Source organism: Phytophthora parasitica, assembly GCF_000247585.1.
Source record: "Phytophthora parasitica INRA-310 unplaced genomic scaffold supercont2.2, whole genome shotgun sequence".
Classification (NCBI taxonomy): domain Eukaryota; phylum Oomycota; class Peronosporomycetes; order Peronosporales; family Peronosporaceae; genus Phytophthora; species Phytophthora nicotianae.
The window spans coordinates 77039-97191 of NW_008648988.1; the positions used below are offsets into that span (position 1 = coordinate 77039).

The 20153-nt window shown below is 49.3% G+C and overlaps 8 protein-coding genes across 8 annotated transcripts; 5 read left to right on the forward strand and 3 right to left on the reverse strand.

Annotated features, from left to right (window-relative positions):
* Positions 1 to 64: 64 nt before the first annotated feature.
* PPTG_02093 (hypothetical protein) lies at positions 65 to 259 on the forward strand (the record flags this gene model as incomplete). The annotated part of the gene is made up of 1 exon (XM_008893097.1): positions 65 to 259. One exon carries the CDS (start codon positions 65 to 67, stop codon positions 257 to 259), a length of 195 nt encoding a protein of 64 aa, XP_008891345.1.
* Positions 260 to 3172: 2913 nt separating this feature from the next.
* Positions 3173 to 4165, reverse strand: PPTG_02095 (hypothetical protein; the record flags this gene model as incomplete). The annotated part of the gene is made up of 3 exons (XM_008893098.1): positions 3173 to 3263; positions 3346 to 3889; positions 3946 to 4165. 3 exons carry the CDS (start codon positions 4163 to 4165, stop codon positions 3173 to 3175), a joined length of 855 nt encoding a protein of 284 aa, XP_008891346.1.
* A 1030-nt stretch (positions 4166 to 5195) lies between these two features.
* Positions 5196 to 6563, forward strand: PPTG_20876 (hypothetical protein; the record flags this gene model as incomplete). The annotated part of the gene is made up of 4 exons (XM_008894303.1): positions 5196 to 5681; positions 5774 to 5826; positions 5883 to 5919; positions 6033 to 6563. The coding sequence occupies 4 exons, from the start codon at positions 5196 to 5198 to the stop codon at positions 6561 to 6563; spliced, it is 1107 nt and encodes a 368-aa protein (XP_008892551.1).
* A 1153-nt stretch (positions 6564 to 7716) lies between these two features.
* On the reverse strand, positions 7717 to 8400 carry PPTG_02098 (hypothetical protein; the record flags this gene model as incomplete). The annotated part of the gene is made up of 1 exon (XM_008893099.1): positions 7717 to 8400. One exon carries the CDS (start codon positions 8398 to 8400, stop codon positions 7717 to 7719), a length of 684 nt encoding a protein of 227 aa, XP_008891347.1.
* A 1139-nt stretch (positions 8401 to 9539) lies between these two features.
* PPTG_02099 (hypothetical protein) lies at positions 9540 to 10142 on the forward strand (the record flags this gene model as incomplete). Its single annotated transcript, XM_008893100.1, has 1 exon — positions 9540 to 10142. The coding sequence occupies one exon, from the start codon at positions 9540 to 9542 to the stop codon at positions 10140 to 10142; it is 603 nt and encodes a 200-aa protein (XP_008891348.1).
* An 830-nt stretch (positions 10143 to 10972) lies between these two features.
* On the forward strand, positions 10973 to 11840 carry PPTG_20877 (hypothetical protein; the record flags this gene model as incomplete). The annotated part of the gene is made up of 1 exon (XM_008894304.1): positions 10973 to 11840. One exon carries the CDS (start codon positions 10973 to 10975, stop codon positions 11720 to 11722), a length of 750 nt encoding a protein of 249 aa, XP_008892552.1. The 3' UTR covers positions 11723 to 11840.
* Positions 11841 to 12358: 518 nt separating this feature from the next.
* PPTG_02101 (hypothetical protein) lies at positions 12359 to 16801 on the reverse strand. Its single transcript, XM_008893101.1, has one exon. It carries the CDS (start codon positions 16634 to 16636, stop codon positions 12479 to 12481), a length of 4158 nt encoding a protein of 1385 aa, XP_008891349.1. The 5' UTR covers positions 16637 to 16801; the 3' UTR covers positions 12359 to 12478.
* Positions 16802 to 17121: 320 nt separating this feature from the next.
* On the forward strand, positions 17122 to 19182 carry PPTG_02102 (hypothetical protein; the record flags this gene model as incomplete). Its single annotated transcript, XM_008893102.1, has 1 exon — positions 17122 to 19182. The coding sequence occupies one exon, from the start codon at positions 17122 to 17124 to the stop codon at positions 19180 to 19182; it is 2061 nt and encodes a 686-aa protein (XP_008891350.1).
* Positions 19183 to 20153: the final 971 nt, after the last annotated feature.

The following is a 20153-nucleotide window of genomic DNA, read 5'->3' on the forward strand; positions in this document are numbered from 1 at the left end:
GGCACAGTTCATGCACCTAGCATGGGTACTATGGGCATGGGAACTGGTGCTACAACTGTTGGAAATGGAGCTGCAGGGGCGACTGGAACTACGGCTGCAACTGGAGCAACCGGAGGCACCGGTACCACGGGCACAACCGGGACTGGAACCACAGGGACTGGAACCACCAGCACCGGAGCCACAGGAGGTGCAGGTCAGACGTATCGGCGTAATCTTCGCTCGGATTGAACGGGCGATTTGCTGGGCGTATACTTCCTAGCGAGATCTATGTTGTTGTCGATGAGTCTAATGAAGTTCTGTACAATTGTAGTGTAACTAAATATGCATTCTGTTGACCTCCATTGAAAATCATAGTTCTTCTTTGCGGGCCCCTTTTCTTAAAAAAAAAAAGAATAATGATATATGAAAAATTAAATTGTTTAACCCCTCCAGTCCGGCTGAAAAATGTGTATTTATCCAGCATATGCTGAATTATTTATCTAGAGTTTACTATGAAAAGGGTTGTGGTATAGAGGATTTGAAGATTGTGTAAGGCAAGGCGCATGCATATTTCAGCGCTTATGTAGCATGATTGAAACAACAAACGCCGTTGGAATCGAGATATGCATTTTTATTTGTGAACATAAAAGGTATATGTCCCGACTCCGGCAACAATCAATTTGTCAAAAATTTGAAAACTGACTTCCCATACTGAAACGAAGTCATAGAGAGTGGTGTACGACCATATCTATTTGTAATCATGTGCATCGAGGGTACTATTTTGTAAGTGCATGCGATCTGTTGACGTAGTGAATTCTAACGATTGATGAAGATACACTTCAATAATGAGTGTGTAAGTATGGTGATTTTGATTGAGAAGAAGTTTTTGCTATTCTGCATTATGCGCATTTAAACTTAAAATACTAACACTATATGCTGCGTATTACCTGCTAGTTTGGCGTCGAAGCTGGAGTAGTGCGTCTCTTTTTCCGAGGTGTAGAAGTTGGGGACAGCATGAGTGTCTTTCGCATGCGAATTGGCTGGGTAGACTCGGCGGGAATGAGCGCAACACACTTCCACTCATGGTGCCATATATCCCAACATGTCATTGCCACCCCGCGGATCTGTCGACGCGGCCGCACGCACAGAAATATCGGTCTATCCTCCTGACACTCGCCGCAGAATGACGCTGTCGTAGCGGCACGAGAATCCTTGGTTCGCAAAGCAGAATAGACCTTGCATGTTCGTTGACGACGCTTTTTTTTTGGGGTGCCTTCGTCGCGCCACTCATCGACAAGCTGAGCTGTATGCGTTGAGCGGTTTGTGTTTACCACCAGCGGGGTGATCTCGTTTCGTGTCTCGGATTGGGCACCAAACAAGTTCCCCTCGTACATGTCTACTTCTTGTAGCTGCACTAGTTGCATGTGCAGCCTCTTCAAATTCTTCACGTGAGAAAGCGGCTTTGAGGTCTTGTTCTTGTGGTAGGCTTTATGAATTATGTATCCATTCACGATGGCCATGTCTATAAGCCCCAACACTAGCGATTTGTAATACTTTCGAAACCGGATAGCACGTTGAAGTGAGTAGCGTTGAAGTCGAAGCTGATCATGGACATCCACGCCGCCCATGAAGGCGTGGTAATCCTTGATCACACGAGGACACGGGATCTCAGCTTGCTCTCCTTTGTCATCACAGCAGACCACTCGATCTACCGACAAGCTCCCACCGGTGCACAAGAAGTGGACAGGCCTTGAGTCCCATCAGCTTATTGCCGCCATACTAGGTACAAGTTTCGACCTCGCGACTTTGTGACTGCCACGCGGTATAGTTTCTGGTCGCGTCTTCTTCTTCTCAATAACCTCTTTGCAATATCAGATGCGATTTGTCATGATAGTACAAACGCAGTTTAAGCCCATCAGCAGCAACTGGATAGCTAGAGCGACTGACGTGTAGAATCGATCTACGACAATAAGCCGCATACCTTCGGCTTTAGCGTTTGAGGCAAAGACAGCAAGCAAGTTACTGACCACAGCCGCGGGGCCAGACTTCATATCCGGTTTATGAGCATCACTGGTATGCTGCTTTTTGCCGCAATAAACTTCAAACCTGAATATATGCAGGATAACACAAAATAAATATCAGTCATATTGCGCATAATGCTACATAAGAATTCTGTACAGCCAAAAAACAACATACCAAATGCAATATGCCGTCACGGCACTGCAGAGCATGAAGAGTTTTGTGCCCCACTTGTGGGGCTTGTCCTTCATGTAGACTCTCATTTTGTTGAAGCTTGAGCGGTTCGGCAAAATGGCTTCATCAAACGCAAGTTCTGCTGGCGGCACGTATCCATGCTGAAATGTTCGTTGCAAGACTTCGACCACCTTCCTGATCTTTCAAGCTCGATCAGTCTTGGCCCGAGGGTCGTTGTTCGGATTGAAGTGCCAGTTCCTCGATTTCTCCCAAAATCGATCGCGGCTCATGTACGTTCCAAAAGCTCCATGCAAAATAGCACCCTTGTCTACCACTTTCCAAAGATGAGCGAGTTTTTCTCTGTTCGGCATGATAGCACGAGCAATTAGAAGTCCGATGAATCGGCACAGCTCATGGGGCATGATAGGGCGCATACCACGGAGTTCTTGCTTAATGTCACGCTTCGTCTTTCTGGGTAGGTCAGGTTGAGCCCGCCGCTTCAGTTTGTACCGCCGATGGGCTTCGTCCACTCTGTGCGGAAGCATCTCTTGGTTGTATTGGTTGCTGCAAACAGCAACAGGCTGCCAGAGAATGACAGGCATGAAGAAAAAAATAGCGCCAGTGGGGAATAACCGTGTCGCAGCGCTTCTGCAGTAGGACCAGAATATCCATGCCTCAACCCAGCGTAGCTGCCTCTGTTGTCAACTGGTTTGTGCGGCTCCTGCATGTACTCGTACGTCTCCGGCTCGTTGACGTCTTCCCAACCACATGCTGACATCTCCCGGAGAACATCAGCACGTAGATTTCCACTGATAACGCTGCCCTTTCCTCCAAACCGCTGAAGGAATCCTTCAGCAAACTGTACTTCACTCGCAATTTGCTCCGGTGACAGCTCCGAGATGTCATTTTCATCCATCAATCGACCACTTTGCTCCTCATCACTTTCATGTTCCTCCACGTCATCCTTTTCTGCTTCATCCCCCGACTCCATTGCGCCCAACTAAGCTCCATTCTCATCCGCGAGGGTAACGTTCAAACAGTCCTCATTGCCGGCCAGTATCGCGTCACCTTGGGCCTCCACTTCGCTTTCACTGACGCCTACAAGTAATGATATTCAGTTTAGTTCATATGCACAATAACATTCAGTATATCATACAACATAATATGCAGCACAACATGCAGCATAGCGTCCCATTGTCGTGGTTTTCCGTAGGGTCGTCTGCGGTGCTCTCATCGTCTGGGGTATAGCTTGCGTCGTCTTCGCACGAGGCATCGTCGTCATCCCCCGTGTTGTCGTCGTCTGAATCAGACATGTGCGGTGACGTCGGAATGAGTATCTGCCGTCTTCCGGAACGACGTCCGTAGTTACAGACACGTGCCGTCTCTGACGAGTTCTCACCAGCTTGTAGGCCTCCCGATGGAGCCGGTATCGTCAATCGAGCTGGCGTTGGAACTGCAGCTAGTGTCGGCACTGGAGCTGGTGTCGTTACTGGAGCTGGTGTTGTTACTGGAGTTGGTGCCGTTACTGGGGCTGGCGTTATCACTCGAACTGGCGTCGTCACAGGTGCTGGTGCCGTCACTAGAGCTGGCGTTGTCACTGGTGCTGATGGGGGAAACGACTGCTCGCTAGGTGGCGTAGACTGCATATGCGTTCCAGAATCTGGCTGCACCGTTGCCGTATCCTGCATATGCGTATTAGGGGTCGACCGTATGCGCTCTGCATTCATTTGTATACGTTAGTACAGTCCGTGTAAAGCAGAACAAGAGCCGTACCATAAACGTAGTTGTCAAACACTGCATCCTCGCTTAGAAAGTAGTCCACACCAGCCTGCCCGCTCGGGTTACCGCCTGGTCGTACGTAGCGGAACTGCGTCTCAAGGTTACCCCTCGTTGGCTTCTTCACCTTCCATCCTTCTCTACGGAGCTCGCGCCAAATCGTTGTCCACTTCAGGCCTGGAGGCTTGCGAGCAGTTTTTCCTACTGCAGCGACCATCCCTTCTGCTTCTGTGCTCTGCGACGAAAATTTCCGAATGACTGGTGGCTGGAAACGTTCAGACAAAACCTTTATCAATTTATGTCCAACTTTGAAACATAATTTTTTGAAAATGTGTCTATGTCACCTGTGCTAAACTCAACCCTACATATGGTGAGGCTTTCCATTCTTGGTCAAATTCATCACTTTTGGTTGACTTGATCTAAGTATGGGCTAGGATGGGAAAAAAACTGGTATACAAATTTTAAGTCTAAAATAGCCTTATCCAGCATTATGCTGGACATGAATAGGGCCTAATCTGCATTATGCAGCAAGCCGGACTGGAGGGGTTATCTCGTGTTTGGTAGACTCAAGTATTATCTTACAGCATTTCTTCAACATCCGCGTTATCATAATAATGTTTCAAATGCTGTAAAATAATACTTGAGTCAAGCCGCATACATTGCAGGATGTAAGCGAGGCATCTGAAGTAATTCTGCAATGAACATTCCAATTTGGAGCACGAAAGCTATCCAACACCAGAAACCTAATTTCGTACGTTAAGAGTCAAACCACTACCTAATTTTACATGTCAAACTGATCTTACAAAATGGAGATTGTCAACAAAAGAACCAAAGTTTTTCTCCAGGCGATTGTACGTCATCAAATACGTACGAAGTCTAGTGAAAGGCGGTCTATCCACCGAGGCTGCCATCGCAAAGGCTGATACGGAGCGAGGCCACAGAAGCATTGACAGATTTTCAAATGGCTGCGCAAAAAAAAACAGGATATTAGATCCATACATACTATTATGCATTTTTTCTACTTCCTCCGGTTGATAATGATCACCGAAAAATACATTTTCGTTTCTACATTGAATTAGACACTACAGATTGGTTTTAAAAGCAGTCTCCTCTTTCCAACGCCACCCGTTTCATAGCAAATGGAGTCCTACAGCCGCCTCTACGTCATTTTACAAACCGTTACTTCCGGATTTACGCCGCAGTGACACCCGCTACGCCCGAACTACCTCGACTCTCATCACCAAAGCATGACCAAGCCAAACCTTAGTGACATAGAGCGGAAAGCAGCCATCGATGAGCTTCTATGGATCAGTATCAACGGTACACTGCCTCGGGGAACATACGCAAAGGTTGCAACTGGTATGGGGTGCGACCCGACCACTATTAGCGCTATCTGGAATCGGTACGCTGCCACAGGTGACACAGGCGTCCGAGGAGGTGAATGGATAAGCAGGATTAAGAAGAACAGCGGAAGAAAGCGAAAAAATCGAGACGAAGTGCGCGAGAAGCTGGCTTCTGTCCCTATCGAAGACAGGTCTGTTGAAAGGCGGGCTGCGGCCAGTGCCGGACTCTCCCGCTACATGGTGCGGCAGGCAGTGAAGGAAGTCGTCCTTGCACGGCGGATGCCGTTCGTCAAGCCAGCATTGACGCCAAACAGCAAGCTAAGGCGCGTCGAGCATGCCCTCTCTTTTGTAGATGATAGGACGCTGCAGTTCGAACCCATGTATAACATGGTACATGTTGATGAGAAGTGATTTTATGCAGACCCAAACAAGCGTTCGTACCTTTTTTAGAAGGCTAAGAGCTTCCTTCCCGGGTGTGGAAGAGCAAGCGGTTCATCCCTAAAACCATGTTTTTGGCTGCATTAGCGCGTCCACGGTAAACTCACTATTTATTTTTATTTTAAAAATAATAACCTTCATTGTTTTGGTTAGGTACGACCCTCACCGGAAACAGGAATGGGATGGCAAGGTCGGAATCTGGTCTTTTACAGAGACTTATGAAGCCAAACGACGATGTAAAAACAGAGACAAAGGAGCGCTTTGTACCCGCAATATCGACTCTGTCGACCGTAACGTGTACAGGGACTACTTGCTCGAGAAAGCGATTCCTGTAATCAAAGCAAAATGGCGCAGGAAGGAAGCCATCAAATTATCTTCGTACAACAAGATAATGCCAAGCCGCATGTGCCACCATCGGACCCAGCCATCCTCACCGCTGGAATAGAAGGTGGATGGAACATCAGACTGTTATGTCAAGCGCCGAATTCGCCAGAATTCAATGCGCTGGACCTGGGCGTCTTCAACTCGATGCAGTGCATTCAGCACCACATCCCCAGGAAGGACACCAAGGCCCTCATTGACTCGGTCGAATCGGCGTTTCAGCAGCTGAAACCCCACACGGTGAATGACATCTTCCTCACGCTGCAGGCGTGCATGCTTTGTATCCTGCAAAACGAGGAGGGGTTGTATAAACTCCCACATTTAGGGAAAGCCAAACTCCGGACGAAAAAACGTATTCCTGTCAGTCTAAACTGTAGTAGAGAGCTGTACGAAGCTGCAATAGCATTATTGGCCTCGGCAAACCGGTGCAGTGCTTTACTGTATGGCGCTTAATAGATCACTTCAGTCACTGTATAACTCAATGCAATAATCACTGTAAAAAAAAAAACTGGACCTGTCATATTAACTTCCGGTGGTGACCATTATCAACCGGAGGAAGCAATACACACGAACCGGTTCAGCGACAGTTCTGTTCTGCGATACGATTATAATCTCTTTTTTAGCGAGCACCGCGTCCAATCCACATACACATTACACAGTGCAAGTTAGAATAAATGTATAGCACCAGTCATCGATAATCGCTGCATTCTCTCTCGCTCTGCTTAGATGTGCGCTTCGACGCCACGAAGTCCTCAACGCAGGCGCTGATCGACGCCGATTCTAGGTCACCCGACTTAAACAAGTTCTTCACACTAGATTTTATTCGTGCCTGTAGAACAAGAAACACGATACGTATGAAATAGTTACACGTAGTGTCGGTAAAACTGGTTGAACCTTCATTAGGAGTAGCAGGGGCAGTTATCCTGGTTGGAGTGGCCTAATGACGGAGTTCGTGCCCAGTATATGAGCCGCCTTCTTCTGTTTGACCTTAAGGGGCGTTGTCATCCAGCCACAAAAGGCTCTCGAAGCGTCGAACGCTAGTATAGCAAAGCTCGTCATCTGTCACATCGGGGTACGTCGTAGACGCTAGCTTCAGCGTGGGTATGGCGGGAGAGCCTAGCCAACAGGCGTCCTCAGCTAATCGGCGTGTTGCGTGATCTGTGAAGGGCTGAGGGGACCAGGGATTAGCGCTTTACTAGAGTCAGTGTTGTGTCTCTCTTGGTGGTGGTTTTCAATGAATGAGAGTCGCAAGTCTAGGTCTAACTAATCAGAGCTCAGTATTCGGGTCTCAGACCTTTTCTTGATATCTGTGCCTATCTCGATGAAAACATCTGATAACTTAGGATACCAAGTCTCAAGGTCAGGACCTAGTCGTGACTTTTCCGTTTATAATTGAGTCTACCAAGCACGAGTTAAACAATTTTTTTTCAAATATCATTATTCTTTTTTTTTAAGAAAAGGAGCCCGCAAAGAACAATGATTTTCAATGGAGGTCAACAGAACGCATATTTAGTTACACTACAATTGTACAGAACTTCATTAGACTCATCGACAACAGCATAGATCTCGCTAGGAAGTACTAGTATACGCCCAGCAAATCGCCCGTTCAATCCGAGCGAAGATTACGCCGATACGTCTGACCTGCACCTCCTGTGGCTCCGGTGCTGGTGGTTCCAGTCCCTGTGGTTCCAGTCCCTGTGGTTCCAGTCCCGGTTGTGCCCGTGGTACCGGTGCCTCCGGTTGCTCCAGTTGCAGCCGTAGTTCCAGTCGCCCCTGCAGCTCCATTTCCAACAGTTGTAGCACCAGTTCCCATGCCCATAGTACCCATGCTAGGTGCATGAACTGTGCCTGGCCCGCTCATGCCAGTACCGGTGCTTGTGCTCGTTTTGCTGGCGCCACCGCTCATGCCGCTCATACCAGGAATCATGTTACTGAGGCTCGACAGACCCCCTCCACTCGTGCCAGAGGTACCACCGCCCATGCCTCCCATGCCTGGGATCATCTTGGTGAGACTGGAGAGACCACCGCTCATTCCACCCATGCCGCCACCCATGCCGGGGAGGCCACCACCCATGCCGCCACCCATGCCGGGGATCATCTTCGTGAGGCTAGAGAGGCCGCCACCCATGCCTCCCATGCCACCTCCCATGCCAGGGAATCCACCCCCCATGCCCGGAAACCCACCGCCGAACATGCCGAACGTTTGAGCAGCTTGTTCTTCCGCGCGAACTCCATTCGAAACTGCCACGACAGCCACGACCAATGTGAAGATCTTGTTACTACTAACCATCGCTGACTGGAGGAGGTCGTTCTTGGTGAGAGGAATGCTAACACTTGCGCCGAATCACCGAGCTCGCTTGATGGCAGATTCAGAAATGAGCGAATGGTAAATATTTGACGTCGGAAAACAATCGAGCTTCGTCAAAGTGAAAACAAAGGGTAGCTCTTGATAGACTGATCGTCGATAGATGATCGCACTCACAGTGACTGTGTGTGCGGCACAGACTCTACGTCAAGATGCAGGTCTGTCCTTTGTTATTCGTTACCTCAGTTGGTGGGATCGTCAATCGCACGAGAATTGGTATCAAGCGAGCAGATTGATAATCTCGATGCATGTCAGCCATCCACACACGGACAAATTCCGTTGTCAGCTCAAACAGACGTGCACGAAGGTATCTTACCGGAACGATCAGTGATTGGGATTTGACTTCAACCTTGAGAATACAAATGCTAGTATAATAGACGGGTCTGCGTGTTTCTGACTGCCACCACAGCCTCTGGCATATGAAAAACGCTGCTACTTGGCTATTGATATTCGCGTGTCTAGTGCTATGGACTAAGATGCACCACCAGCGGTCGATTCCCGGTATTGACTGTACGCAGAAGTATTGTAGCGAGGGACTTCGTTGCTGTTACACCGCAATTGACCGCACACGTAAGGATGTTACCAGTTATGAAGGCGATAACTGTCTGCATTCCCCACTGACCAAAAAGACCGAGGCTACAAAGCACAGATAAGAAAGCGTAAAGTGCACCAACCAACTGCCCGCTCAATAGATCGCGCGGCAGTGAGACCGTAAACACCAATCGAACAGCGCTAACCACGAATTCACCGTGTAGAGCGCACAGCTGTATAGTCAAGACTGCAACCATGAACCTACGAATGTTGACCCTCCTAGCGCCATTTATCAAGCTCACCTTGCTGTTATTATACACTACTCTTGTCTTTGAGAATGCTACAGCTATCGGGTGAAGTTCTGCATATCAACTTTAACGCCTATCCAAATCTACTTGATCGCGTCAAGCTCGTGCGCTACAACTCTCACGTCATTCTCAATTTCACTCCTTCGAGCTCATCCACTCGAACCAACTTCCCCAAGAGCAAGATCTCTACTCACTTCATTGGACCAAGCCTCCTCTTCAACAACCATGTTCAGCAACAACAAGATCTTCGCTCTCTGCATCGCCGCTGTGGCTCTCTCAAGTGGTGCACACGCCGAACAGCAAGTGGCCGAGACGTTCGGACTACTCGGTGTCCCTGGCGTCGGTGTCGGAGTGGGTGTTCCAGGTGTGGCTAGCGTCGGAGTGGGTGCCCCCGGATACGTCGGTCCAGGCGTTAGTGTCGGCGTTCCGGGCGTTGCTAGCGTTGGTGTGGGCGTACCTGGTGTCGTGGGAGTAAACGGCGTTGGAGTTGGCGTGAATGGCGTTGGTGTTGGTGTGGGCGTTCCGGGTGTCGCTAGTGTTGGTGTGGGTGCTGCTCCTGCTGTTGGAGTGAACGGTGTCCAGGTCGGTGCACCTACCACCGTTGTTAACGACGGTGTCGACGTGAGTGCTGGAACCGGCACAAGCAAGTCTGTGACCGTGACGAGCGATGGTGGAGCCAGTACTGCGAAGACGTCGACCGGCACGGGTGGTGCGTCGGCCAGTGCTACTGCAAGCGCCTCTGCGAATGCGAACGCGAACGCTGGTGCAAAGGCCGGCACGACTTCCACCTCTCAGAAAGCGTACCGCAAGCTTCGATCGGAGGAGTGAGCGGGACGCGGAGTTCATGTTTCTTTTGTGTTGGGAAGAGATTTTCTATGTAGGATTGCCTTCCTCGTTGTAGTGTAATCTAGTGCTGTTGATAAACAAAACAAGCGTTGGTCGCCAATTGATGTTGCTACTGTTAAATCGTCTTTTTAGCTGTGGATTACACTTTCTGGCTACAGTATTGACTCTTTCGCCGTTGTATCAGATTAACTAAGCCTTCCAAATCTAAGTTTATAAAATTGGAAAAGGGAATCAGGCTTCCTTTACCATATTACGGTACTATCGCCCCTAGAGATGCGCATTCGTATCTATTTGAACACGACCTGGATCATGTAGACGACAGCCCAAAACACTTCAACCACTTCGAACAGCGAAAACGACGGATGATATCCGCCACCATGCAGGACCACTGTCTGCTCCTTCTCATGAAAAGCATGGCGACTACCGGATAAGAAACTGCCAGATGGCTCACGTTAGTCGAGCTAGCGACCAAGTCGCCTTTGCCATGCCCGCAATCGCGAGAACGAGCGATGAAATTCATGCTGGAAGCCCCAGCACCCACAGATTTCTTTGCACATGGTACTTCTAGTACCCCCTCCCGGTAATTCTTGCTAAACTGGCGGCGGGCTGGTGGACAATGCACAGGTTCCTCGATGCCATACGCTTCCACCACCTCTTTCGTTCCTCTTTCATCCACGCTCGCATTAGTCGGGTTGGTTCATTTCTAGTTCTTCGTTGTACAGCTCACAGTACATCGTAGCACAGAGCAAACACAAAATCGCATCAAGGTCCTCTCTTACACTTTACGACGCTTTCGCTTCAAGTTCTCAATGATGTTCATCAGCAACAAGCTTCTCGCGTTGGTTGTCGCAGCTGTAGCCGTCTCAAGTGGCGCTCACGCCGATCAAGAGGTGTCCGAGACGTACGGCGGCGGTGGTGGTCTCCCCGGTATGAGCGGCGGGCTACCGAGCAGGAGCGGCGGTCTTCCGGGCATGAGCGGTGGTGGCCTGTCTGACTTCACCAAGATGATCCCCGGTATGGGCGGAACCGGTACTGGAACCAGCGGTGGGCTTCCCGGCATGAGCGGTGGTCTGTCAAGCCTCACCAAGATGATGCCGGGCGTCGGCGGAACTGGAATGGGCGGAGGTTTGCCAGGAATGGGCGGTGGTCTGTCGGGTCTCAGTAAAATGATCCCTGGCGCCGGCAGTACTGGCGGTGGTCTCCCGAATTTCAGCAACATGATCCCTGGAATGGGCGGGGCTGGAACTAGCGGTGGTCTCTCTGGACTGAGCAAGATGATTCCTGGTGCTGGAGGCAATACCGGAACGGGAGCATACGGACCAGGAACCGTTCACGCACCGGGCACCGCCACTGGAGCTTCTGGAACCTCTGGCACGACGAGCACAGGAGCCGGTGTGTCCGGCACAACCACGACTGGGACTCCAACGAGCGGTGGTACAGCTAAGACTGCCAGTTCTACAGCCGGTACCTCTGCCGGCACTACAAGTACTGGAACCGGAGCTACTGGTACGGATGCGACTGGAACATCTCCCAAAACGTACCGCAGCCTACGCTCCGAATAATTACATTGGGCTCAAGTTTTTGCGTGTGTGAGAATGGAGGAAGTAGTGAGATCGTTCCTCTTACTCTTAGTATTGTTGTAGTATTGTTCAAGAAATAATACATGTCAAACGTTGCAAATGATATGGCTTTGGTGGGCACCGTACAATTGTATCTTGGCTTCACCTGGTAAGTCAAACCTGTTAGTAACCTCGGTTGGTAAGTGTTGTGCCGAATTATTTACGCTCCTTACGTGTAATAGCCTGCAGGGCTTTACGGAAGACCTATCAAAGATACGCTTGGTTCGTACACAAATGATGTACTGTGGTTGGTATCTTCGTGAAAAACAGAATTCATTGTTTTACTAATTATTACTGGTACTATCCGCTTTCAATAGCTTTATCGTTTATGGTCTGTTCGAGTAGTCACCTTTTTAATGTCTATCGTCATAGATGACGATATGTTTTGTTAATTTGGCAGCATGACAAGATGCCCACCCGCTTGTTTGTATCCTTCACGAGGCCTAATCATCAGAAACGACAATGTTAATGTCGTGGTCGTAAAAAAATCACGAACCCGTTGGTGGATGGTCAATCAGATTGGCTGTTCGACGTGAAGACCTCGCGACGTAATACTCTTTACTTTTAAGAAAAACGTTTGGACCGGCTTAACAGTCCGCGTTAACGGAACAGCAAAGCACAAATAGAGAGCGTACACGTATACTTCAAAAGGACATGGTTTATCGAAATAATCGATAGCTGCATCTACTCTGGAGTTGGTTACGTTGTGTTCAAACTTGCCGTGTAGGAAGAGGATGCTGCTGCCGACCACGCGCTCTCTCGAAGGAGTCTGGCATACACTCCGTCCTGGTTCTGGAACAGCTCCGAGTGTGTACCTTGGTCCACAACTTGGCCATCTTGAATCACATAAATTAAGTCTGCGTTCCTAACCGTGGCGGACTCTGACGGATGAGTTGCAATCACAGTCGTTCGACGTACACGCTGGGCGACGACCGTGTCGAGCGCTTGTTGGACTGCAATCTTCTCACTCTCTGTCCCCAGAGATCGGGTGGGTTCATCCAGCAGCAGAAGCCGGGTGTCTTGAAGCACAGCGCGAGCGAGAGCGATCCGTTGTCTTTGACTAGGAGTGAGCTGAAGTTTACCGCCTACACGAGTCCCATAACCCTCTGGAAGCCTCGATATAAAGGCGTGAGCGTGCGCCACTTCAGCAGCACTAATGATCATGTCCAGAGTCGGTGGTGCTGCCATTCCGTACGCGATATTCTCTGCGATCGTACCTAAGAACAACGTCGGCTCCGAGCCAACAAAACTCACTTGAGCACGCAACCACGACACGTCCAGAGTACGAATATCCACTCCGTCCAGCATCACTCGACCACTGTTTCCTGATTTGGAAGCCAAGTCGTAGAAGCCTTCAATGAGAGCAAAAATCGTCGACATCCCGGAACCTCGTGGCCCACATAGCGCTACCGTTTGTCCAGCTGCAACGCGAAATGAAAGATCCTTAAGAACAATAGAGCTTGGTTGACTGGAGTGCGCGAAGCGAACGTTATGAAACGCGACACTTCCTCGTAGCATGGGGCTCTGCGGCATTGGATCTCGTTCTCCATCTGAAACAGAAACCTCGTTGGATCCACTAATGACAATAGCAGCATCTCGTGTAGCAAAAATACTGGCGCCAGCCTGCAACGCTCCATCAACTCTGGCTAACCAGGCTACAGCAAGACCCAGCGACTCTGCTGACACGATCACAACGACCAGAGAGCGCAGCAGCTCTTGGAGGGTAGCGTCTCCGTAATGTACTAACACGCCCCCTAACCAACAGGATAGAGCGCATGTAGCTACTGTAACTACAGCACCAAAACCCCTTCCAACCGCCTCGAGATGATCTTGTCGCCTGATAGCTTGCAGTGGACGCTGTAACAGAGCATCAAAGCTGAAACACCACGAGTTCTCGAGTCCCAGTATCACCACAGCTCGACGATTTCGAAGAGCTTCGTTCACGTGGATCTCCACAGCCTCCTCGGTTGCATTCTGTGTATTTGTCGTCTTTAAACGCTGAAGATTATGGATAGTATGGCCGATAAGTAGCAATGGAAGAGCTGCTAGTAGCACAAGTGCGAGCATCCAACTTCCTCTCCAAAATGCGACAATGAACGTGGCTGTCAAAGTGCAGAATATCTGGAGCTTGTACCCTTGAACTCGGCCGACCACCAGTGATGCAGTAGACGCCTGTGTAGCAAGAGATTCGACCAGTTCATTAGTATTATACTGCTCGAAATATGGCAATGGCTGAGCCAATAACGAGCTGAAGTGGAGATCTCGAAGGTGCGAAGCCACACGCTCCGCTGCAGCGTCCAGACAGAAGAGTTGAATGCTTTGGGACACCACGATGACAGCCGCTCCTGCACTCAAGAAGAGTCCATACCTCATGGCAAGAGGACGTAGTGTTTGGACGAGACTCCTAGCGTCGAATGTCTCGAGAAACGCCGTGTGTTGCTGAGCCATGTCAGCGACCATCTCACTGATCAACACGCCCAATAGTGGTCCTCCAAGACCGACTATAACTGAAGCAGCGAGTCCAAATGCCAACAACTTCCGCTCTGGTCGAGCTAGTGCTTTAATGTCTCGCTTCGTGAGCTTCGTAGGCGAAGTAGGCGCTGATTTTGTCAATTGTTGCTGCTTTCGTTGTGGTTCTTCGGTCAAAACCTGCTCTCTTACAGTACTCTGTTGGATGAGATGCAGTCGTCGATAGAAGCTGTTACCACGTTGCAATAGTTCCACATGAGTACCCTGCTCCATAACTTTCCCCCTCTCGAGAACCACGATTTTGTCGGCGTATTGCACAGCTGCAGTTCGTACTTGACTCGTACAGAAGAGCATGGTCATGCTCCCAGCACCCACAGCTCCTCCAAACCTCGATAAAAGTTCTTGAGGACTCAGCATAACTTCGTCCAGTAGCAATAATTTCGGTTCACGTATCAAAGCTCGAGCCAGAGCGATTCTCTGTCTCTGTTGAACTGTGAGCGTCACAGTTCCATTCTCTCCGACGCGAGTGTTGTAGCCATCAGGTAAAGACAAGATAAAGTCGTGAACATCTGCACGTTGCGCCGCGTTGATCACTCGCTCCTCCATTCGGTCAGAGTTTCGACCACTCAAGTCTCGTAGTACTACTAGTCCCATGGCGATATTATCGAAAATGGAGGCTCTGAACAGTGTTACATGTTGCGGTACAAGCCCGAATTGAGCTCGCATCCACGTGGAATCCAACGCGTTAGCCTCCCGTCCATCCAGTAGTATAAGACCCTGTGAAGGTTCATATAGTCGCATAAGCAGCATCAATAGTGTCGATTTGCCAGCTCCACTTTCGCCAACGATGGCTACACATTCTCCAGCTAAAACAGAGATATTGCAGCCTCTTAACACGTGAACATTGGGTCGTCTTGGGTATGAAAAGTATAGATCCACTGCCATTATCGCACCGGAACATGAAGCAGGTCGAGGCAGTGGTTTCATGACGTTGTTTTGACGTTTTGTCGCGGTTTCCAGCTGTAAAAACAGCCCAGATGCTGCGTTTTTGGCTTTGACTACAGCTGAAAAACTTAGAATCAAATGACCCAGTGCGTGGCTTCCGATGATGACGCCTAGAAGTGCTGCCAATACTTCTCCAGGCTCAGCTTCAGTATCGTACACTTTCTTCCCGCCGTACCAAAGACCAATAGCACTCATAATCCATAACGTTCCAGTCAAAGTGGCTTGCAAGGCTGCGTGTCTGCCATGCTCGAGAACTCGTTGTTTCTCTGTGATTCGAACACGAAGCGCGTGCTTTTCACGCACTCTACGCTGCGCATTAAGCGCCAATAGCGTCTGTATGTTGCTTAGTGCCTCGGTTGCCACAGCGTCCGCTTCGTTTTCCGTCGTGTTTTTACTTTGTTTTAACGTCAAAATGACGCTGACGACCAGTGGAGAGACACAAGATATGGCGAGTGACAAGTCCCAGAGCGTAATAAAAGCCACGATGAAACCTCCGAAAAACTGTAAAGTAAATCTACAAACCGCTCCAAGCTCCGGTCCCAGCCCTTGGCGAATAGTAACAACATCTCGCGTCATTTCAGCGCCGAAATGTGAAACACTGGACTTGTTAAAATCGAACCACGACTGACTTTTTTCCAGAAGAAGATGACGCAGTAGTTGCTCCCTCAACGCTCTTAACAGTCTCTCCGAAGCGTGCGAGAGACACAAGTGAGAAGCATACGCAGTCACGCCCAGTGCCAAGGACAAGAGCATCAACGTTAGAGCTGCAAAGTCCACTTTGTGACGATCATATGGAGTAAATGCAGCGATACTGGACTGCACTTGTCTCGCTAGCAATGCCCACAATGTGCCGTGGATCGTCGCAGCCAATAATCCCATAGTCATCACGAACAAGTCACGGCGCGTAGATAACCGAATCACGAGCTGTCGTAGCGTCACGGAGACAGGCTCAGGCTTCTCGTCTTCGACTGCGCCGCGACCTTCTCGAAGTTCCCGAAGGGCATCGGTGATCGCTGTGGCTCGACGGAAACGGCAGTCTTGCGAGTTCCACGTAGCGTTTTGCGCTCGATTGGACGGAAGAACGACGCCTGTAGTAGGTATCATACGCTTGACAGACTCGACGGGCATCGACAGCAACGCGTAGTCACCTCGACTGGAGTTCGAGTCTAGAGCATCGACATCCACCTCGCGATCGTCGCTGTCGTCGAAGAGTTGGCTGCTGTTGAAGCTGACCAAGCTGTCGGTGCCTGCGAATCCGCTGCTATAGCTGCTGGAGAAGCTGCCACGGCCTCCGCGAGGATGTGGAGGCCCAGGAACTGCGGACAATGACGGCAGTTCCATGGTTTCGTCCAACAGAGGCTCGTCTTTGAGGAGCAGACGCATGGACGAGAAATTCAACAATGGAGAGAGAAGACGTTCCTTTAAATTGTCGTCATCTAAGGGAAGCGGGACGGGGGTGGATCTAGCGGCATCTTTCGACAAGAGTGCCACCCTGCATAGCTGGAAATGCGAATGTAGCCATCAAGTCAGTATTCGACTACTTAATTTAAGTACAGAAGTATTATAATAGTGACAAATAAGTTAGACACCTCCACCGGTATTGTGTATTGCAAAAGTGATTCATGATTTTCGTAAGACAAAACTTATTGTTTGACAGACAGCGTCCGACATTTGCTCTTACTTTTGGCCATCAACGTGATTTGATGATGTCAAATTTGACTTGCATCCACTATACGTATTATTTAATGAAAGTATTTTGTTCAAACACAATTTTTGTTTGCCAAAACGTAAGACACTGCGTCGAACTACTCTAGTGACACTGCCATTGGCTGAAAAAAAAGTCGAATCCTTTATTTTCTCACCTTCTAATGGAGTCCGCCCCCCACAGTTACCCACCAAGCCACGCCACGCCTAGTGACGGTGACGGCGACACTGAGCAGCTACCACCTCCTGCTACCTTGGCTGCCCAGAAAGAGCCTCTTACCGCCGAGAATGCACGAAAAGCATGCACTTCATCCCGAACTCAGGCCGCATACCGAAGTTATTTACGCGGAATCGCAACATGGATTCGGGAATCTCAATCAGACCCCGAACGCTTTTTCGATGACGCCGGCAATATTGACATAAATGTATTTTCTCCAAAGCATTTCGAGGCATTTTTGGTTGCCAAGATGAATGCAAGTGGCCGTGTCCTCAAAGTGACTACGCTAGGCGGCTATCGGAGTGCGGTGAAGGACATTTACAGGCAGAAACGGGTGGCTCTTCCGGTAGAGTATGCAGACGATATGAAGACGCTGTATCAGGGATTTAAGAGAGTTGAGGCTACAAGAAACCAAGCCGGTGCTGGCGAGGCTAAGATGGCCGGTAAAATGGCGCTGCCATACTCTACATACACACAGGCCTGCAAGGAGACGCTGGTGCTTTCGGATGGAGGTTTTTCGCATTTATATCTTACGCTTCAGTGGAACCTAATGTGTAGGTCACAATCTGTGGAAACTATTAACTCCGGCCATCTGAGTAACGAGGACGACAGCATTGGAATTGTATTTCACAAGAGCAAAGCCAATCAGGACGGCACGGGACCTAAAGATCCTCGCCACGTGTACGCAAACCCACTGGCCCCTAGAACGTGCTGCATAACTGCGTTAGGAATTTACTGGTCTTGTCATCCACGCCAAGGACCAGGTCCGATTTTTCCTGGGGCGCTACAGCGCAATCGCTTTCGAAAAACGTTTGGTCGAGCATTGGACAAGCAAGACAGTGAACATGACTACGGTACACATTCTATTAGAAAGGGTGTGGCTACATACGCCTGCAATGGAAGCACCGGTGGACCGTCGATTGTAAGTGTGTGCCTGAGGTGTGGGTGGTCTTTGGGAGGCGTGCAAGACCGTTATTTTCGCTATGAGGCCGCAGGTGATCAATTTCTAGGCAGGGTGGTGGCGGGGCTTCCTGTGAACAGCGCTCAATTTGCAAGTCTACCGCCGCATTTCAAGGACAACAACTGTCCCATTGTTCGTGAGGGCGTGATAAGTATGTTCCCGGCTTTTGCAGAAGACACGAGGTTACAGCCAATTCTGAAGCTGTGCTTGGCCTCTCTAGCCTACCACTATGATTTTTTGTCGACTGAACTCCCAACAACACATTCTCTTCGAGCATCAAGTCTATTTCGACGTTGTAATCTGCATCAGTCTTTATCTGACCAACTTGTTCAGCTTGAATCGCCCTGGATGACGGCGACTGGAATTCCACCCCAAGTTGTGATGTTTGGGTTACAAAAGGAAATACAAGCGACTGTATGTGCTCTACCTGAGTCTCTGGCTAGGCGGTTCGCAAAGCTACTCGAAGAAAAAGGGATCTGTGGGAATGGCATCAATCAACAGCAGATGGAGGACACAATGCATAGGGTGTTAGATGAACGCGTTCCTCAGTACTCGCGTGCAATTCATCGTGAAGATGCTCCCCCAAGAGCAACCCTTCACTTCTGGCCCAGCGACGGCAAACTTCACGCGCTTCCCGAAAGCTTTGATTTTCCGAGCACTGATGTTGTCCACGCTTGGCACTTGTGGTGGTTCGGAAGCGAGGCTGCAGGCCAACCTCCCTACAAGTCTCTGTGTACGCATGACCTGTCAACACGAAAGAAACGGCAAACGTACTCAGAGTGGCGCGTGATGATGGAGCACATTTCGTCAGCAATCGAGAGAAAGACTGGCGCATTACCTCCGCCCACAATGTCCGAGCAGCAGTCTGCAGTTCTGTGCGTCACTGGTGTAAACAGCCTTCCACTTGGCCCCTCCAAGCCATCACGGAGAGTCACCCAGTTGAAGGTCACGACGCTACTTCGCCTTGTGCGCCAGGTAGAACACAATAACAACCCAAATGCCCGTAGATTAGACTACAGACCCAGGAAAAAGAGGAAAGAAAACTAAATGTACTCACTCGTTGCGCTATTGATGAAGATTGCTTCTCGTATCGCTACTGTTAGCGACTTCGCTACGACGTTCATTTTGACGAATCACAGCTCACTATGGTTTTGCTGACGCACTGTCTTACAAAGGCTCGACACAAGTGATTGTCGAGAGTGAATCGGGAATTGCGCCCCCGAGTGCATCATAGAAAAGGCATTTTTTTACGCAATTCAATTGCCAGTTCCAACGTTTGTTATGCACATTTCCTATTTGCAGCGTAGTTTTATCTTTACAAACAGCATTTTCGAAACCTTTGGAAACTGTGAACATGTCGAGCGCTCACGCTCTGAATATTTCCATCTCTCTGGTTATATTCGACGGAAACGACGCTCAGGTTTGTCTAAGAAATTCCCCTTACGTATTTTAAGTCGAGTAGTTCTTTTTGGGTGGGTATAAATTCACGTGAATTTTTCGGCGCAAAGTGAATCTACTGCATAACTGGATATTTGTATCGACCCTTCATGAAATTGTGGATAAGTACCCGGGCTCTTTCAAGGAAACTGAAAGACCCGTTCAGAGAATTAAGACCGGGGAAATGCTATCATTGTATAATTAGCAATAAGCAACGGACTGTTACAGGCAATGCGTATTGCTATTGCTGATCATGATGGTCGTGGTACCAAACAAGTCGGAGAATCGTGCGTGCGACTTGGAAACTTTACCACCAGTACACTCGAGCATAAACTTAGCCTACAGGTGTGGTATGGCAATCGGATGACTGAACGCAATTACTCCATATTGAGACAACATTACTAAATCAATTTGATCCACCATGTAGCTTGTTAATGCAACAATACACCCTGTGGACCATCAAATTTCCGGATATGTTGAATGAAGACACTTTCGAACGCGAGGGGGCTAACGATATCCTAGACTATACGCTTCGCTACGCGGAACAATTAAAGAGCGCGATTAAATGCCACATACCTACG